At 29.8% G+C, this 18,999-nt stretch overlaps 1 protein-coding gene across 1 annotated transcript in view; it reads left to right on the forward strand.

Annotated features, from left to right (window-relative positions):
• Positions 1-1,833: 1,833 nt before the first annotated feature.
• Positions 1,834-18,999, forward strand: part of LOC120078713 (IQ domain-containing protein IQM1-like) — a 24,634-nt gene continuing 7,468 nt past the window's right edge. Inside the window, 4 exon segments of the mRNA XM_039033015.1 lie at positions 1,834-1,981; positions 3,473-3,663; positions 4,515-4,732; positions 5,951-6,045. Of these exon segments, the coding sequence (XP_038888943.1) occupies positions 1,834-1,981; positions 3,473-3,663; positions 4,515-4,732; positions 5,951-6,045 (652 nt within the window).

Consider the following 18,999-nt stretch of genomic DNA (forward strand, 5'->3'; position numbering starts at 1 on the left):
GACACTATAGTTTATGATTAGAAATTAGTAATGAGATTTGAGAAAACCAATGCTCTTAAATAGTCTCCATGATAAGGGCTATTTATGATTCATGAGAAGTCGTGTTATCAAGTTATATGGATTATTTATGAGTTTTTATCAAATCATAAGAACTAAATTCTAACTTTTCGTAATGAATGAGACTAAATTTATAAATTAACTTAAAGAAATGGATATTTATGTTATGTTATAAGTATACACTACAAGAAAATTCATTTTTAGTGTCAAAATTTCAATGATGCAGACAATTTTTATTGCTAAAAGCTAAATTATAGCAACGCATTAAAAATATGCCATAGAATATCATTTTTTAGTAATGAATTTTATACTAGCTTCACTAAAACAATTTATAACGTATTAATTAGTGTCACTAAATGTTAAAAACCTTTACCAACATATTTACCTTCTCGTTGAAAGTAACATTATTTCAAAAAAATAATAATAAATAAATAAGTGAAATGTTTACGTCCCTAAAAAAATCTCTCTCGATTTCCCTATCTTATTTTGTTTTCCTTCCCATCTTTCCCCCATTTCAATCTCCCCAAACCCCTTCCACTTTGGTATCTATCTTTCTATTTTTTCAAATGTATTGCATCATCCCGTCAATTCATTATTTTGGCATCTATCTCTCTTCATTTAAGTAGGTTTTATTGGGTTTTTGAAAAATTAAAGGCCAATGACATTATTGTAATTTTATGAACAGTGGCATTTTTGTAATTATTCTAGGGCTGAAAATCGTGTAATTGGGGCCGAAGAAGAAGAGCAGCCGCCAATGAGCAGTGGAGCTGCCTGGGTGTTGAAGTCCACGAGCCGCCTGAAGAAGAAGAAGCCGCCTGAGATTTCTGTCAGTGTTGGGTTCGGGCGATCCGGTCTGGGAAGTTCGTCGTGGTGGCTGCGTCCGTCAGCGGTTGTCGACGATGTGAGAGATACGCGCGGGTCTAGAAGCGGGCAACAACTGTTTTGGACTGTTTTGCAGCAAGTTGTTCTCAATTTTCAAAGGCGACAGTTGTGTGTGGATCTCTCTCGATATCAGTGGATACTAAAATTATTTCGTTGATATCTGTAATTTGTAAAATTCCTTTATTGCTCATTAATAAATTAATTCAATCTGGTTCTCAAAGTAGATGTAGACCAAATTGGTCAAACCACTATATATCTTAGTATTCTTTACTGCTTTCGATTTATTTCTGCTGATTGTTTGCGTTATCAGAGCTCCAGTTGATCCAAGGAAGGTGTGTGGTAGTGTGTGCTGACATATTCTTTGTTCAGGAATTTTTTTTGTTGGGTTTAATTTGACAGATGGCTTCGATGTCTACACGGTTCGAAGTTGTTAAATTTGATGGGAAAGGTGACTTCAAGTTATGGAGGAAAAAGATTAGGATTATTCTGATACAACAAAAGGTAGCCAAAATCTTAGACGAAGATAACCTTCCACCAACAATTACAGAAACTGAAAAAAGGGATATGGATTAGATGACCTATTCGACGATAATTCTGTATCTGTCAGATGGAGTGCTTAGGCTAATAGATAAGGTCACTACTACAGCGGAGTTGTGGAAGAAATTGGAAAGTCTTTATTTGACTAGTTCTTGCTAAATAAATTATATCTAAAGGAGAAATTCTTTGGATATAAGATGGACTCAAGTAAATGCTTAGAAAAGAACCTAGATGAATTCTAGAAAATTATAGTTTATCTCAATAACATCGATGAGAAAATGTCGGATGAAAATCAAGCAGTTATTCTTCTGAATTCTTTGCCAGAATCGTATCGAGAAGTTAAGGCAGCTATTAAATATGGACGAGATTCATTNGGCCGAAGAAGAAGAGCAGCCGCCAATGAGCAGTGGAGCTGCCTGGGTGTTGAAGTCCACGAGCCGCCTGAAGAAGAAGAAGCCGCCTGAGATTTCTGTCAGTGTTGGGTTCGGGCGATCCGGTCTGGGAAGTTCGTCGTGGTGGCTGCGTCCGTCAGCGGTTGTCGACGATGTGAGAGATACGCGCGGGTCTAGAAGCGGGCAACAACTGTTTTGGACTGTTTTGCAGCAAGTTGTTCTCAATTTTCAAAGGCGACAGTTGTGTGTGGATCTCTCTCGATATCAGTGGATACTAAAATTATTTCGTTGATATCTGTAATTTGTAAAATTCCTTTATTGCTCATTAATAAATTAATTCAATCTGGTTCTCAAAGTAGATGTAGACCAAATTGGTCAAACCACTATATATCTTAGTATTCTTTACTGCTTTCGATTTATTTCTGCTGATTGTTTGCGTTATCAGAGCTCCAGTTGATCCAAGGAAGGTGTGTGGTAGTGTGTGCTGACATATTCTTTGTTCAGGAATTTTTTTTGTTGGGTTTAATTTGACAGATGGCTTCGATGTCTACACGGTTCGAAGTTGTTAAATTTGATGGGAAAGGTGACTTCAAGTTATGGAGGAAAAAGATTAGGATTATTCTGATACAACAAAAGGTAGCCAAAATCTTAGACGAAGATAACCTTCCACCAACAATTACAGAAACTGAAAAAAGGGATATGGATTAGATGACCTATTCGACGATAATTCTGTATCTGTCAGATGGAGTGCTTAGGCTAATAGATAAGGTCACTACTACAGCGGAGTTGTGGAAGAAATTGGAAAGTCTTTATTTGACTAGTTCTTGCTAAATAAATTATATCTAAAGGAGAAATTCTTTGGATATAAGATGGACTCAAGTAAATGCTTAGAAAAGAACCTAGATGAATTCTAGAAAATTATAGTTTATCTCAATAACATCGATGAGAAAATGTCGGATGAAAATCAAGCAGTTATTCTTCTGAATTCTTTGCCAGAATCGTATCGAGAAGTTAAGGCAGCTATTAAATATGGACGAGATTCATTGTCTATGGATATAGTGTTAGATGCCTTGAGAACGAGGAATCTCGAGATTAAAAAGGAACACAAGGATGGAGAGTTACTCATGGCTAGAGTCAGAAATGAGAAAAAGAACAGAAAAGGAAAAAAGTCGAGATCCAGGTCGAAATCAAAGGGGAAAACCAAAAAGTATTTCCTATGTCATAAAGAAGGATACTTTAGAAAGAATTGCCCTTTGAATAAGAGAAGGAAGCATCAAGTAGCAAGCATGCAGGGCTTTCTAGTGCAACAAATATTACTGATGGGTATGATTTAGTAGAGGTTTTGATGGTGTCTAGCAGGAACATTCAGAATGCTTGGATCATGGATTCAGGATGCACGTTTCACATGACTCCTAATCGGGATTTCTTAATTGACTTTCAGGAAAATGATGGGGGATCAGTTTTGCTTGGTGATAATGGTGCTTATGATGTAAAAGGAATTGGGTCAGTTCGAATTGCAACACATGATGGTATGATTAGAATTCTTACAAATGTAAGGTATGTTCCAAAACTCAAATGAAATCTAATTTCTCTGGGCGAATCAGATATAGCAGCTTATTCCTATAAATCTGGGAATGAAGTTCTGAAGGTTATCAAGGGTTCTTTGGTTAAGTTGAAGGGGACCTTGAGGAATGATCTTTATGTGTTGGAGGGTACTACAGTTTCAGGTAGTGTTGTTGTTGCATCTGGGAAAGAAACAGATAAATCTATGTTATGGCATAATAGATTATCTCATGTGAGTGAACGAGGTCTACAAGCTCTTTCACAATAAGGTTTGCTTGGAGGAGTTAAGACATTGAACTCCCATTTTGTGAACATTGCATAATGGGAAAGTCTACCAGTTCTACCAAAGGAATTTTAGATTATGTTCATTCAGATTTGTGGGGTCCTACAAAGGTACCTTCTATGGGAGGTTCGAGATACTTTATGTTAATCATTGATGACTTTTCAAGAAAGGTGTGGATGTATCTATTGAAACAGAAGGATGAAGCTTTTAGGAAATTTCTTGAATGGAAAAAGCAGGTTGAGAACCAGACAGGTAGGAAGGTAAAGTATCTGAGGACAAACAATGGTTTAGAATTTGTGAAACACAAATTTGATAAATTTTGTAAATCTGAGGGAATTACGAGGCATTTCATTGTTACGTACACTCCACAGCAGAATGGTTTAGCTGAGAGGTTCAACAGAACAATTATGGAGCGTATAAGATGTCTTTTGACAAATGCTTCATTACTCTTGAAATTTTGGGGGAAAACTGCCCAAACAGCTTGTTATCTCATTAATAGGAGTCCGTCTTCCGCTTTAGGCCTAAAGACTCCTCAGGAGATATGGACAGGAAAAGCTCCAAGCTTGGATCATCTCAGAGTGTTTAGATGTTCAGCTTATGCTCATGTTAAGGAAGGGAAGCTAAATAAGAGGGCACTGAAATGTATGTTTATTGGCTATCCTCAGGGTGTTAAAGGATATAAACTTTAGTGCTTGGAAGAGTGCAGAAATAAATGCATTATCAGTAGAGATGTGACCTTTAATGAAACAGAGATGTCATTTCATGTCAAAGAGCAGTAGAAACAGTAGACAATTGATCAGGTTGAGGCAGAGGTTAGAATTGATTCTAAAGCACGACCATCAGTTAGTTCAGGTGATTCCAGTGATCAGTCATCCAGTTCTAATGGTAGACAGCCTCAACTGCAAAGGACTTTGATTGATGAGGGAGCTTTTGGTGAAGAAAGCTCAAGTAGCAGTAACCTACAGAACTATCAGCTTACTCGTGACAGGCCTCAGCGAATGAGGCAAGCTCCTGCGAGGTATGGTTATGCTGATTTAGTTGCTTATGCTCTTACTTGTGCAGCTGACAGTATTGAAGCAGAGCCTCTTACTTTTGAGGAGACTATTGAATCTGATTCGAAGGAATAATAGAAGAATGTTATGGAAGCAGAGTTGTTCTTGTTGCAGAAGAATCAGACATGGTTATTGATTTCAAAGCCTCCTAATCAAAAACTCATTTAGTCAAAGTGGATTTATAAAATCAAGCCAAGTACAAGAGGTGACAGCAAGCCTAGGTATAAGGCTAGACTGGTAGCCAAGGGCTACACTCAAAAGGAAGGAGTTGACTTTCATGAGATTTTCTCTCCGGTGGTGAGGCATTCGTCCATTNAAGGGCTACACTCAAAAGGAAGGAGTTGACTTTCATGAGATTTTCTCTCCGGTGGTGAGGCATTCGTCCATTCGATTAATTTTATCTATTGTTGTTCACTTTGATATGTTTGTTGAACAGATGAACGTCACCACAACTTTCCTTCATGGAGAATTGGAGGAAGTGATCTACATGACTCAACCTAAGGGCTATGAGGTGGAAGGAAAGGAAGACATGGTTTGTTGTCTTCACAGGTCCATCTATAGACTGAAGCAATCAACGAGACAATGGTATATTAGGTTTGACACCTTTATTCTGAAGTGGGGTTTCACAAGAGCTCATATGATGCCTGCGTATACTGGAAACTATCTTAGAAAGGTACATATATTTATCTACTTCTGTATGTAAATGATATGATTCTGGTGTCTAAGGATTATTCTGAAATCTGTGATCTCAAGAAACGATTGAGTAGTGAATTTGAGAGGAAACATTTAGGTGAACTGAAAAGAATCTTAGGCATAAATGTGAAAAGAGATAGGGAGAAAGGTTTGCTAACCATTTTGCAGGAGAGTTATGTGCATAAACTGCTTGAGAAGTATAATATATCTGGTTGTAAGGCAGTTTCGACACCCTTAGCATCTCATTTTAAGCTTTCTTCATCTCAGTGTCCTGTTACTGAACAAGAAAGGTTAGAGATGGCTAATATTCCCTATTATAATGTTGTTGGAAGTATTATGTATTTGATGATTTGTACTAGGCCTGACTTGGGATATGCTATGAGTATGACAAGTAGGTTTATGTCAAATCCTGGGAAGGAGCATTGGAATGCCGTTAAATGAGTGCTTCGATATTTGAAAGGTAGTGCCAATGTATCATTGTGTTTTAGCAGGGATTGTGATAAATCAACACTGTTGGAAGGCTTCACAGATGCAGATTATGCTGTAGACCTTGACAAAAGAATGTCTCTATCAGGTCACCTTTTTGGTTTGTTTGGTAATGTGGTCAGTTGGAAGGTTGCTATACAGTCAGTTGTTGCCTTGTCTACTACTGAGTCAGAGTATATTTCAGCGGGTGAAGCTGTGAAAGAGGCAGTGTGGTTGAAAATGATAGTTGGTGAGTTGTTGTCGCAGAGGTTCATTCCTATCGTCCGTTGTGATAGCCAGAGTGTTATTCATCTTGCGAAGAATCCATCTCATCACGAACGGTCTAAGCATATCGATGTCAAAATTCATTTTATCAGAGAAGTTGTGGCCCAGAAAGATGTTGAACTGGTCAAGGTTCATACAGTTGAGAATTTGTCAAATATGTTAACCAAGGTCCTTCCAACCCATAGGTTCAAATACCTATTAGATGAGCTGAATATTAAATCTGGATGATAGGAAGATTGGAAAATCAGCTTGACACTTAAATATTCTTGTTAAGTTGGAGATTATGGCCAAACAGAATGCAAACAATCAGCAAAAATAAATCGAAAGCAGTAAAGAACACCAAGATATATAGTGGTTCAACCAATTTGGTCTACATCCACTTTGAGAACCAACTTGAATTAATTTATTAATGAGCAATAAAGGAATTTTACAAATTATAGATAATCAATGAAATCACCAATCTGTAATTTCGGTATCTACTGATACCGAGAAAGATCCGCACACAACTGTCGTCTCTAAAAACTGAGAACAACCCGCTGCAAAACAACCCAAAAAAGTGTGCTACCCGCTTTGACCGGCGAACCACGCACAGGCCTGCACGTATTTCTCACAATCTCGATGGTTTCTCTTTTCGATATCTCTCAAAATCGTCAATCAGTGAGTTTTTTTTTTCTCTCTCCTTGTCTATTTTTCTCCTCTCCCATTCACAATCTTTACCCTCTAAATTTGTCAAAAATGCTCTTAAGAATATCAAAAGTCAATTTTGATGGACGAGGGTGGGGTTGGGTAAGTGAAATTGCTTTACTTGTATTAAACCAAAACTAAAATCTCCAAAAGATTCCTGAACTTTTTTTAACTCAATTAACCCTCATTCAATTATAAATTCCCAGCACATTGTGGAAAATTGGAAACCCCACTTAAAAGGAATATCAACTATCAGTTACAAAAAGTTTAGAAATATGAAAATTTCATATATTTTTGTAAAAGAAGATATGAAGAACTATAAGATGTTAATGCAATTTTTCAATTTTTTTTCAACCAGTGAAAGAAGCCAGAGTTATGGGTCGGTAAGAAGATAACTATATTAATGATGTTCTTTCAGATGGATTAGAGTCGAAGCTTTCCAGCTAAGATGGAGTTGACATGAATTTTGTTTATTTTGTTTTTAATTGAATTTAGTTTTTGAGGATATTCATGTTTGGTAAGGAATTAGAACACCATTCTTCCATGTTGGTTTGTATATCATTGAAGTGCCTGGCGGAAGTAGCAATCTTTTGTAGTTGTTAGTAGTTAAAGGTGTATGAATATGTCATTTGTGTTTAATACACAAAAAAAAAGTGACATGTTAAGAAATAAAGACTCGTTGATATTTGGATAATAATTTTGAGGGATAATTAGTAAGAGGGAAAAGAAGAGAACACGTACATTACAAAATTTATAGTGATAAAGACTTTGTTGATGCTTTTCATGATTCAAATTAATATATTTATTGTGATTAGTTAAGAGAATTTAAACCACTCTTCAACAAGCATTTAAGCCCTTTTGGTGAATTTTTTTGGGTAAAAACTCTCTTTAGGTCGACCAATGCAGAGAAATAGCACACAGGCGGTCTGCAATGATGTTGCGTTGATTGTCTGCAACTCCCATTTTCATGGGGTTTCTGAGGTTTAATCAATGATAAAGATGTTTCTGTTTTTTTTTAATATATTTTTTTAATGCATTTAGGGGTGATTTGAATGGCTAAGTGGGGGCTGAGAAATTGTTTTTTTTTTTTTGTTTTTTTGTTTTCTATGATGAAGTTGTGCTTAAATTATGTCTAGACATATGAGACTTGCCTATGATTACTTGGTGTATTCTTCTAAGCTAGTTCTTCATCTTAACTATAAAACTGATCTCTTTATATACGTGCAAACTCTTTTTAAGATGCTTTATAATTGTAATATTTGAAGCTTCTATTCATAGCTTTGGATTTTTTTTAACACTTTTCAACTACGTCCCAGACTCCTAAGTCCTTTTCGGTAAGTTTTAGGTGTTCAAATTTTGTTTGAATCCTTCAAATTTCAATTAATGTGGTATATAAAATGTTATAATCCTTGAAAACTCTTTTTCAAGTTCGAGATTAGCTAATTTGAAGTGTTTGAATTAATTTTTAAGATTGTGGTTAAGGTAAGTAAGAACATCTCCCTTGAACATTATTGTAGTTTGATTAAGATTATTGGACTATGTTTAATCTCAATCTCTATATTCTTTATTTTTTTTTTATTGATTTTTTTAATTGTTACCATTTTTTGAATCTAGAGATACACTTCTTTTGGATTCATAAAATATAAACTTGTTGAGTTTATTGTATCAGACATTTGATCCATTTTTGTAAAGTTTATAGCGGTAAAAACTATCATTAGATCATTTAAAACTCTTTTTAATGTGCTTTATATTTGTCCCTAACAGTTGAAACTTTTATTTGTGAACACTTTTCAGCTTGGTCCCAAGCCATTTTCGGTAAGTTTTGTGTTAAAACTTTGTTTAGATAATTCAAAAATGCTAAAAAAACAAATGCTCAAGTTGCACACTTGCAAAGTGTAGTTGAATCACAATAAGTCGTGATTGAAGAAATCTTAAAAAGGTTGACAACTCAAGAAGGTTCATCTAACATAGAGAAGTTCATAACAATTTAACAATAGTTAATAGGTAATATTTATAAGACATTCTTCTTACAACTCTAAGTTGTTGAAGTTATTGCATTAGATTAAGTATGTTGAAGTGTTAATGACTATCCTGCAGTTATGGTAGTTTTTATATTTTTTTTGTTATGTGTTGAATTATATTAGTTTTTTTTTATAAGAAATTGGATTTCAAGTGTTTTTATTTTGGTGTTTATCCCTAGATTCTTTTGCCCATTGAGAGTTTATGCTTTGATTCTTGTTTGATATTGTTTGTTTTGTAATTTCTTGTTGGAAGGGCATTATAATGTACTTACATATTTCATTTTGTTTATTTTCCAGATTTTATGTTTCGATGGTTTGAAGTAGGGGATTTGACGGAGTTCAAAAGATGGAAATGCAAAGATTTTGGTTGGTATTTTATGCTTTTGTTGCAAAATGACCTTTTACGCTTCAAAGACCTTACATTCGAATTTTTGTTATGTATACTTGTGATACCTAGTATTTTAATTTTGTGTTTGTTCTAGAATATGGTTATGCTTTTAATTCCCCTCCTCATTGTATTTAGGATACTTGTTTGACGTTCCCTTTAGTATGGAATTAAGAGGTCGTTGCTCAAGGTTTTTCTTTGTTTGAGTTAATTTGATGTTTTTTTTGTTGAAGAGTTTTGCTGTGTTTCGTTTGAGGTTATTGCTATGTTGATGAGTTTTCTTGAATTTCAAACCTCGAGTATGATTTGGTGTTTGTTCTAGAATATGGTTATGATTTTGACCCCCTTTCTCATTGTATTTATGATACTTATTTGACGGTCCCTTTAGTATAGAATTAAGATGCCGTTGCTCAAGATTTTGCTTTGTTTGAGTTAATTTAGGATACTTGTTTGAGGGTGCTTGTTCTAGACTATGATATTTATTCTAGAATATGGGTTTTGTTCAATTCTTTATCCGTGTGTACTTACATATTTCACTTCTTTATTTGTTAAATATGATGTCTCAACGGTCTTCAATACAAGATTTTAAAGTTGAATTTGGATGGAAATGAAAAAAGTTTGGGTAGGTATTTTATACTTTTGTTTCAAAATGAAATCTCATGCTTCAAAGGGCTTTTGTAAGATATTTGTTATGCAAACTAGTGATACCTAGTGTTGGTACTAATTTTGTTAATCTGATAATTATAACTTAAGTTGATATTACTCGAATTCACTTATTATAAAATTATCAAAGTTTGTTGATATAACTTGTCATGCAAACTTGTGGCCAAGTTAGCATTATTTCATTTTGTTTGAATGATAGTGTTGGAAATGTATATCTAACTTGTAATTTTTGGTTTAAATATAAATTGATTAGTTCATTATTAATTTGTTCAAAAAATATTATTATATTTTAAATTTTATAACAAATTTATATATTAAATCAAATATTATTTTTTAATTAATAAAATACTTTTATCGACGTTTTCTATAATGTCAATAAATAAGTTTTCAAAAAAGTAACTTCAAATTTATACTGCACAATATATTAATTCTAGTGACGCTTAAATATGTTGTAAAAGGTACTTGTAATGACCACAAATTCAAATTTAGCAATAGTCTTATATGTTGCTAAAACTTAACTTTCAGAGGTGCATATTCAACGTTACTATATAAAAGAAATAGTAACAAATAATGTATTGCTAAAAGTACGCATTTAGTAACACATACGTGTCAGTAAAAATTGTCTTTTGGTAGCATGCGATAAAAACATCACTAGACCTTTAGCTACGTTGCTACAGCGACATTTTTAGCGATGTGGGTCTTCGAGATGCTAATACTTTTAGTGGCACTTTTTGACCTTTAACAACGTATTTTATGCGTTACTAAAAAACGATATTTTTGTAGTGATAGTATTAAATTTTCGTTGACATGTTGAAACATGAGAGATGAATTGATATTTCCACCCTGTTGTAGAAATGAAAAATCCACCAAACATAAAAAGTAAGCAACTAAATAGCATTAATGTAAATGTAATATAAATAATACTTTCTTTTAGCACATTTTATTGGTTTTTTTAGAACAACAATTATTAGGATGGGAGATTGAACCTCTAACCTCTAAGGAGAAATGTCATGCTAATTACAATAATTGCCAAGATGAAAAATCGAACTTCTAACCTCTAAGAAGGAAAATTATATCAATTATCGTAAAGCTAAGTTCGCTTTGAAAATATAATAATAATATAATATAAATAATAGAGATATTAGCTTATTTAAAAGTCATAATATATTTATTTATTTATTACTTTTTATTTTTATAATTTTCAGAGAAAAGGTTATATATATTTTCATTGACATTTTTATAAAATTGAGAATTCGATATTTTTGCGGAGATTAATATTTTTAAAATTCGTTACAAGTTAACATTTAACGAAAATGGTGGGGAAAACGGGAAAGTCGCTTCGGCTTGGAATTTATCTGACGCTCATTGGTCAAATTCCTTGGCCCACGTTTTTGGACGCGTCAAACTATGTATTCAGAATTCCATTTCTCTAAGTCTCTAAATAATAATAATTTATTATTATTATTTAAGAGTTAAATATCCTGCGTATATATTTAAATGCATGATGTTTTTAAAGTATGTTTATTTATTATATACATGTAGAATGATCTTATATGTTCAAAGATTCAATAATGTCACCCTTTCTTTATAATTAATAACCTAAGTTTTGTTTAAGAAAAATTACAACTTGGAAGATATATAGTATAGTTAGTGTTTTAATATGACAAGAGAATTTATTATGCATTTTGTTTGAATCATGACTTAATAAGAGAGGTTATATATATATATAAGAAAAGAGGTTACTAATTCTTTAATTAATTACATTATGTTCAATCGAGAGAAATTTATAATTTTTAAAATTAAAAATTATTTGTTACAATAAGAACTTATATACTAGCCAATAATATCAACATATAATTATATGAATTACCTTTTTAAGTATTTAAAAAAGTGTGAAAATAAGATTGAATACCAAAATAAGATTACTTTCAAATTATTTAGGTAATATTCTCCCTCCCTTATGAGTAATAAACTCTATCAAATAAACATACAGAATAGTAAATGTTAAAATAATATCTAAATTAAAAAATCGTATACAATATTTTTTTCATAGAAGAACAATATACACTTAGACCTATTAAGTAACTATTGTGTTTTTAGGTTTATGTTTCTGAAATTTCTGTTTGGTATTTCCTAAATTTTTATATTGTGATTTTTATATGTCTAAAGGAAAGGCTTGAATTCCTTAATAAATTCTAAAAACATAAGTTTTGGAAAACTATATATATATATTTTTTTTTATTATTATTATTTTTGATAATTTTAAATTGAATTTTTAAATATTAAAGGAAAAGTAGATAATTAAAAAAACAGAGTAAAAATAGTATTTATAAGCTGAATTTTAAAACAAAAAATAAAATAAAAAATAAAGTTAATTATCAAATTGAGCCTTAGTTATTTGAATTATTGGTGCATTCAGCCGCCTCTCATAAGAGTTTATTAGTGTCCTGTCATAACGAACATAGCTCAACTGACATATAAATGTGTTAGTGACTATATGGTCTGTGATTCAACTCCATTACCCCTATCGTACTTAAAAAAAAGAGAGAATGTATAATTGTTCGCTATATTAACTTTGTGTTCAATAAGTTATTAATATATTTCAAATTTTAAGACTAAATTGAAAGTTTAAGAGATTGATTGCACACAGAATTGAAAGTTCAAGGAGGCGTTAAACATTTTTCAAAGTTCAAAGGTCTATTAGATATAAAATGAAAAGTTTGGAGACTAAATCGATCTAAAATTAAAAGTTCAATAACTAAACTTGTAGAGTAGGTTGATTGATACTTAATTTCAAATATGGAGCCTAACAATTAGGGAATTTAAAAAATCCGATGATCCGAAAAATCTGATCAACCCAATCCAATCCGTATGATTCGGGTTGGATTATTAACTTATTTGGATTGGATTTGATTCAAATAAATGAAAACTTTATGGGTTGAGTTGGTTCACAAATTCACAAAAAATAGCTCGAGCCAACTCGAACTAACCCGAATTTATTATTAATATTAAAAAACATGTTTTTTACTTCCAATACAATTATATATATATATATTTTTTAATTTTACTTAATTTCATGATTATTTAAAGATTATTTATTATACACTAATGGTTTAAAATAACTTTTTAAAACCATGGAAATAAGTTTTTCATAATATAATTAAGTTGATTTGCTAATCTTATTTCAATACGCGAAAATAAAAAATAAATTATTTTACATATTAACATGTTATTTTTTTTTAAAGAAAAAATTTAAATAATGACTCGAGTAACCCGAATCAATTTAACCCAAATACTTCATCGTTGGGTTGGATTTAGTTCATTATTTAATAAGGATTGCTTGAGTTGAAGAAATTAAGATGATTAGTCGATTGAGCAGGAACCCCTTGTATTTGACCATTTTTTTTTTCTTTTGTCGACCTATATTTGTTCTTATTTCCCAAATATTATGAAGTGTATTTAAAATTTTTAAACATTTTAAATATTAAAGTCTCTCTAGAAAATAATTTAAGATATACTACAAAAATTACCTTTTTGAACAACTTTGCCATTTAATTAAAAAAACATGTCCTTATGCCTTCAAAAGTTGCACTATGTTTTCTTTTACCCCTCACAATGTTTCAAAATAATTTGAGTGCAAAAACTATTTGAATATTTGAATTTTGGATGACTTGGAATGGCTGAAAGTAAGTGACTTGGAATTAGGGAGAACAACACAAAAGGTAAAAAAGATAGAAAAATCAAACAGAACCAAAATTGGTTCACTGATTTGGTTTGATTTTTCTAGACATTTTAGTTTGTATTTGGAGAAAACAAAAAACTTATTGGTTCGAATTGAATTTTAATTGGTCAAATCAAAATTGAACGGAGAGTATATATAACCCTTAAAGTTAAACTCTAACCCTAGGGTTCTTTTAGTATTTTAATTATTATGATCCATGTTGGTGGCAGATCCAAAACTTTATGGGGCATATTGAATATAAAATTAAAAGTTTAGCTCATAAACTTTTAAATTTGTGTTTATATAGTTCATAAACTTTAAAAATTGTTTTAAAGGATCTTGATTTGTCGATTTTTGTGCTTAATAAATTTCTTAAATATCAATTTTGTATCTAATACGTCTTTTCCATATTAAAATATAAAATTTAACTTTGTGCTTAATAGATACGATTAGACATTTTTTCAAAAAAAATTAATATATCTTTTAACTACAAAATTTAAAATTTAAGATTCCATTTAGATAACTTTGTTTGTCTTATTAAAATTATTAAAAGTTTAATTTTGAAACATTTTAAATATTTCTGAGATCTATTAGATATAAAATTAGATTTATTAGATATTTTTTAGAGACTAGATTCAAAATTGAAAATCTAGTGATTTATCACAATTTTCAAAATTTAAGGACTAAACTTATAATTTAACCTTCATTTAAATGTAATTTTAACTACACCCGATATATTATGTTTGTATTAAGTAATATTAATAATTAAAAATTATTATAAACTTCTAGAAAATTATTCATCCAGATATATATTTAAAAAATATTCAATCAATTTTCGTAAAATGATTTTATAAAGAGCCAAAAATATTTATATGTTTTGTATAACTGTATATATGAGTGTGAGAAAATTTAAAATAGAATTATGTTTTTCTGGCATGTTTCAAAAAAATTAAAGATTATATATAGTTCTCAACACAAATAATGAAAATAATTTAAAAATATATGTGGTGAATAATACATTTTAAAAAGATATGTATTGAAAAAAAAAAGTAAAAAATTGATAATTATTTATACTATTGAAATGGAAATTTCAAGTTTCGAACTTGAATTGGAGTAAAGAATGTCATGCATCAAACCACTGAAACATCTTCAAATAATAACTTTAAAAAGCGAGTAACATATCTAAAATAAAATAAATTACGATTTATTAGGGATATTTTTAAATATAGAAAAATAAATTAAAATATTTATAAAATATAGAAAAATAAATTAAAATATTTATAAAATATAGCAAAATTTTAGAAATATCAATAATAAACGTGGATAGACACTGATAATTCTAAAATTTTGCTATATCTTATAAATATTTTCAATAGTTTTACCATTTGAAATAATTTACCATTTTTTATTATATTTAATAAAAAAAACTATGTATATGTAAAACGTCACCAATCGAGATAGGCACTGTCCCTTAACTGTATGTCTATTTATTGTTTAGAAAAATGACAAAAACAAAATGGCAAATTTTAATTTATAAAAAAAATGGCCCAATTTTAATTTGAAGAGAGCTAAAAGATCTCATTAAAAAAAATAATAATAAAAAGGAAAAATTGGAAGAAAAAGAAAATATAAAAAATCGAGAACCAAATCGATTACAATTAAACAGAATGAAATAAAAAACAATCAATTGGTTTTAATCTTTATTAGACATCGATTTGATTTCCTTCTTTATAAAACCGGCCGATTTACTTTGGTTCTTAATTGGTCTGGAAGACAAAAAAAAATCAAACCGATTTTCATCTTACTTAAAATGGTGTAATAGTGTAATAGTGCTTAAATTTAATTTCCGTTTCTTGTCAGTGCAATATCATTTTAGGACCAACGTTTCGTCAAATATTCTGACAAAATTCGTCTCTAAAGATAATCCTTAGCCGTTTATGAAAAATTAAAGTAATATTACATTTTGAAATAATGTACATCTTTGGACAAAGTTGTATTTTCCCTTTTTTTTAATTATTTTTTTGAGTAATTTAGCCAAGAATTTAGAGGGTTTTTTTAAAAAAATTTTTTACTTATAATTATGAATTTCTAAAATTCAACTATCGATTCACACATTCATATATAGAAAGTTTGAATTTTCAGCCAGAATTTCAGAACAGAATATACATTATTTTCTAAACTGTAGTATGACATTTTTCAAAATTTGGTTACGAAACTGACAAAACAATAGAATTAAGACTAAAAAGGTTTTGTTCTCTCTTTAACCGGGAAATATATATTAAAATAATTATTAAATAGAGCTTAAAGAATCTTTTTCCAAAATATATTCTACGTGGCAAAGTTTCTAAGTTAAATAAATTTTAAATTAAGTTAGATTGATTACAAAAAATTCAAATTAGAATATTCATGCTAACACCTAAATTTTTTTCCTTAAAAACATATGTATAAGTAGAGACGGATCCAATTTCATTTTAGTCAAAGTTGATGATCCTATATAGTCAATTTACAAAAATTAAAGCACTTCTACTACAAATTTTGAATATTTGAATTATGGTTGCCTAAAAATCTAACTACAACAAAACAAAATACAGTTGACCAAAATATTACAACTTTCTAGAGTCGGATCATTCATTGATAGTTAACCAAATTGGCTAAATTGATTTTTACATAACTCTCAAAGAAAAAAGGAAAAAGGAAAAAAAATTAATTTTACAATTTTATTTTTATTGAAATGCAGTTACTAAAATTAATAAACAGTGTCTTCTCAAAATAATAATAATATACTACTACTATTATTATTATTAATAATTTGTAGTGTGTGCGTTATTTAGAAATGCACTCTATTCGTTTTTTTAAAAAAAAAATTATTATTATGATTATTATTATTATCCTTTTGTAGTGTGTGCATTAGACTCCGTTTAGTAACTATTTTGTTTTTTGTTTTTATTTGTGAAAATTAAGCCTATATCATCTATATTTCTTATCATGATTTGCATCTTTTTTATGTAGATTGAATTCTTAACCAAATTCCAAAAAGACAAAAACAACTTTTTGTAAGCCATTTTATTAGTTCTCAAAATTTAGCTTGTTGTTTTGAATCACTTGTGATTGATAGATAACAAATAAATAAATTTGGAAGTGGAAATAGTGTCCATAGACTTAATTTTAAAAAACAAAAACAAAAAATAAAATGGATACCAAACGGGGCTTTAAAAATTTAATCTATTCGTTTCTTTTTCACAAATTTTCTCCCAACAATCAAATTAGAAGTGTTATAAATTTCAAGGTTTAAATCCTATTTTGTTCCCTAAACTTTGAATCTTATTCTATTTCTGTCTCTAAACTTAAAAAATATATGTTTTAGTCCTTAATCTTTTAAAAATTGCTTACTTTGGTCCATACTATTAAAATTATGTTAATTCTTAAAGAGAATGATGAGATGACTTGTATTTTTTTTATGACTACGTTGCCAAACAAGTAAGCCACATTAAAAAATCTAAGGTTTCAATTTTGAATTTAATAGTAAATAAATTTTTATTGGAGATTTCAAAAGTCATTTTGGATTCAAGATTTTGGTCATTTCACTATTTGGGTGCATTGCTCAGTACCTTTCATCTTGATCAACCCATGTTAAATGCAATTTCATCCTTAAAAGAGATTTCATCCTAAAAGTTAACTGAATCTTAATAGTAGATACCAAAATAAACACATTTTTAAAAATTTAGAAATTAAAGCAAACGTTTTTAAAAATTTAAAGATGAAAATAAAACAAAACTCAAAGTTTGATATATGTATTTAAACCAAATTTTGATATTGATTTTATGAAAATCATATTTTGAATGTGAACAAACGATAAAATGACGATAAAATGACGTCATATTGGTGTACGGTCATAGTCAGGGACCTAGAACTAGAAGTGACGAGAACGTTGACATTGACTGGATAACAACGTGAAGACAAATTTTTAAGAAAAAAACGTGAAGAGAAATTATAAATAAAAATACAATTAGGGAATAGGCTGTTCAAACAATCTCACCTTTTTTAAAAAAATATAATTTCTCTTTTAATAATAATTATGAGTTTATAATGAAGGAAATAAAGAATAATGTTTATCCACACGTTACAATTAAAATATGATATAATTCAAGTAAATGTAATATCTTCAAATGAGAATTAGCAATAGCTAAAATGACATAAAATTTATACTATCAAATTCAAAATCAAAGATTTAATACGTAACAGGTTCATTATTACAATGATTTGAAATCTGTCATCACATAATATTCATAACATACACGTTAAATGTGATCACATAGAATATAGAGATTTGAAACTTTGACTATACAAAAGAAGTATATGTTATATTTCGTAATATTGTTCATCTTCCTCTTCCTTCCTCCCTCCCTCTTCATCTCACTCTCTCTCATTGTTCATGGTTTGGTCTTCTTCCTCATGGTCTAGTGTTTTTATTATTATTATTTATGTGTTTTCATGTTCCTATTCATGATAAGGACAACGTACCTCTACATATCTTCACAATGGTATGATATTGTCCACTTTGACATACATCCTCGTGACTTTACTTTTGGATTTCATCCCAAAAGGTCTCGTATCAGTGGACATAATTGTCCTTACTTATATATTCATGATCATTCCCTTATCTATAGATTTTGTTCGCTCTCCTATCAAAATAAAACTAGAATAAGAATGAGAACTAGATTCATAACTAAAGCTAGAGCAATATTTTTTTTTCAACTTGTAGATTTTGAAATAAATTTAAAAACTATTATATAATTATATCAAATTTATAATTGCTCATAGTTTTTTTTTAAAAAAAATCTATAACCAAATTGAAAATTAAAATAGAAGAATGAAATTTAGAATAATAAATTATTTTATACCGGAGTATGAAACACATAGTTAGAGCTAGAACGAGAGTGTGAGGGAAAATAAGAGCGAGAGTGAGAGCTAGAGCAATATTACTATTTCTTAAAACATATTTAAGTTTGCATCTAAATCCTAACTTCCGCCTTTATTGTTTGGCAAAAAGATTTGATTTGCATTCCTTGACAATAGTTTGGGTGAAATATATTTAGCGAGAACACGACTTGTAGTGAGAGATTTTTTTTTTTCATTTTGTTTTAAATTATTATCTAATTAAATCATTTTTTTCAACTAAAAATCTTTTTATTGATATTTGAAAAATAATTCTAAAGGCAAATTGAAATTTCAATTACAATAGTACAAATAATTATCATTTTATTTTTTTAAAAAAATATATTTTATAGAATTAGGTATTAAAAATTATTTGAATAT

The sequence above is a fragment of the Benincasa hispida genome, chromosome 1, assembly GCF_009727055.1.
Source record: "Benincasa hispida cultivar B227 chromosome 1, ASM972705v1, whole genome shotgun sequence".
In the NCBI taxonomy this organism is placed as follows: domain Eukaryota; kingdom Viridiplantae; phylum Streptophyta; class Magnoliopsida; order Cucurbitales; family Cucurbitaceae; genus Benincasa; species Benincasa hispida.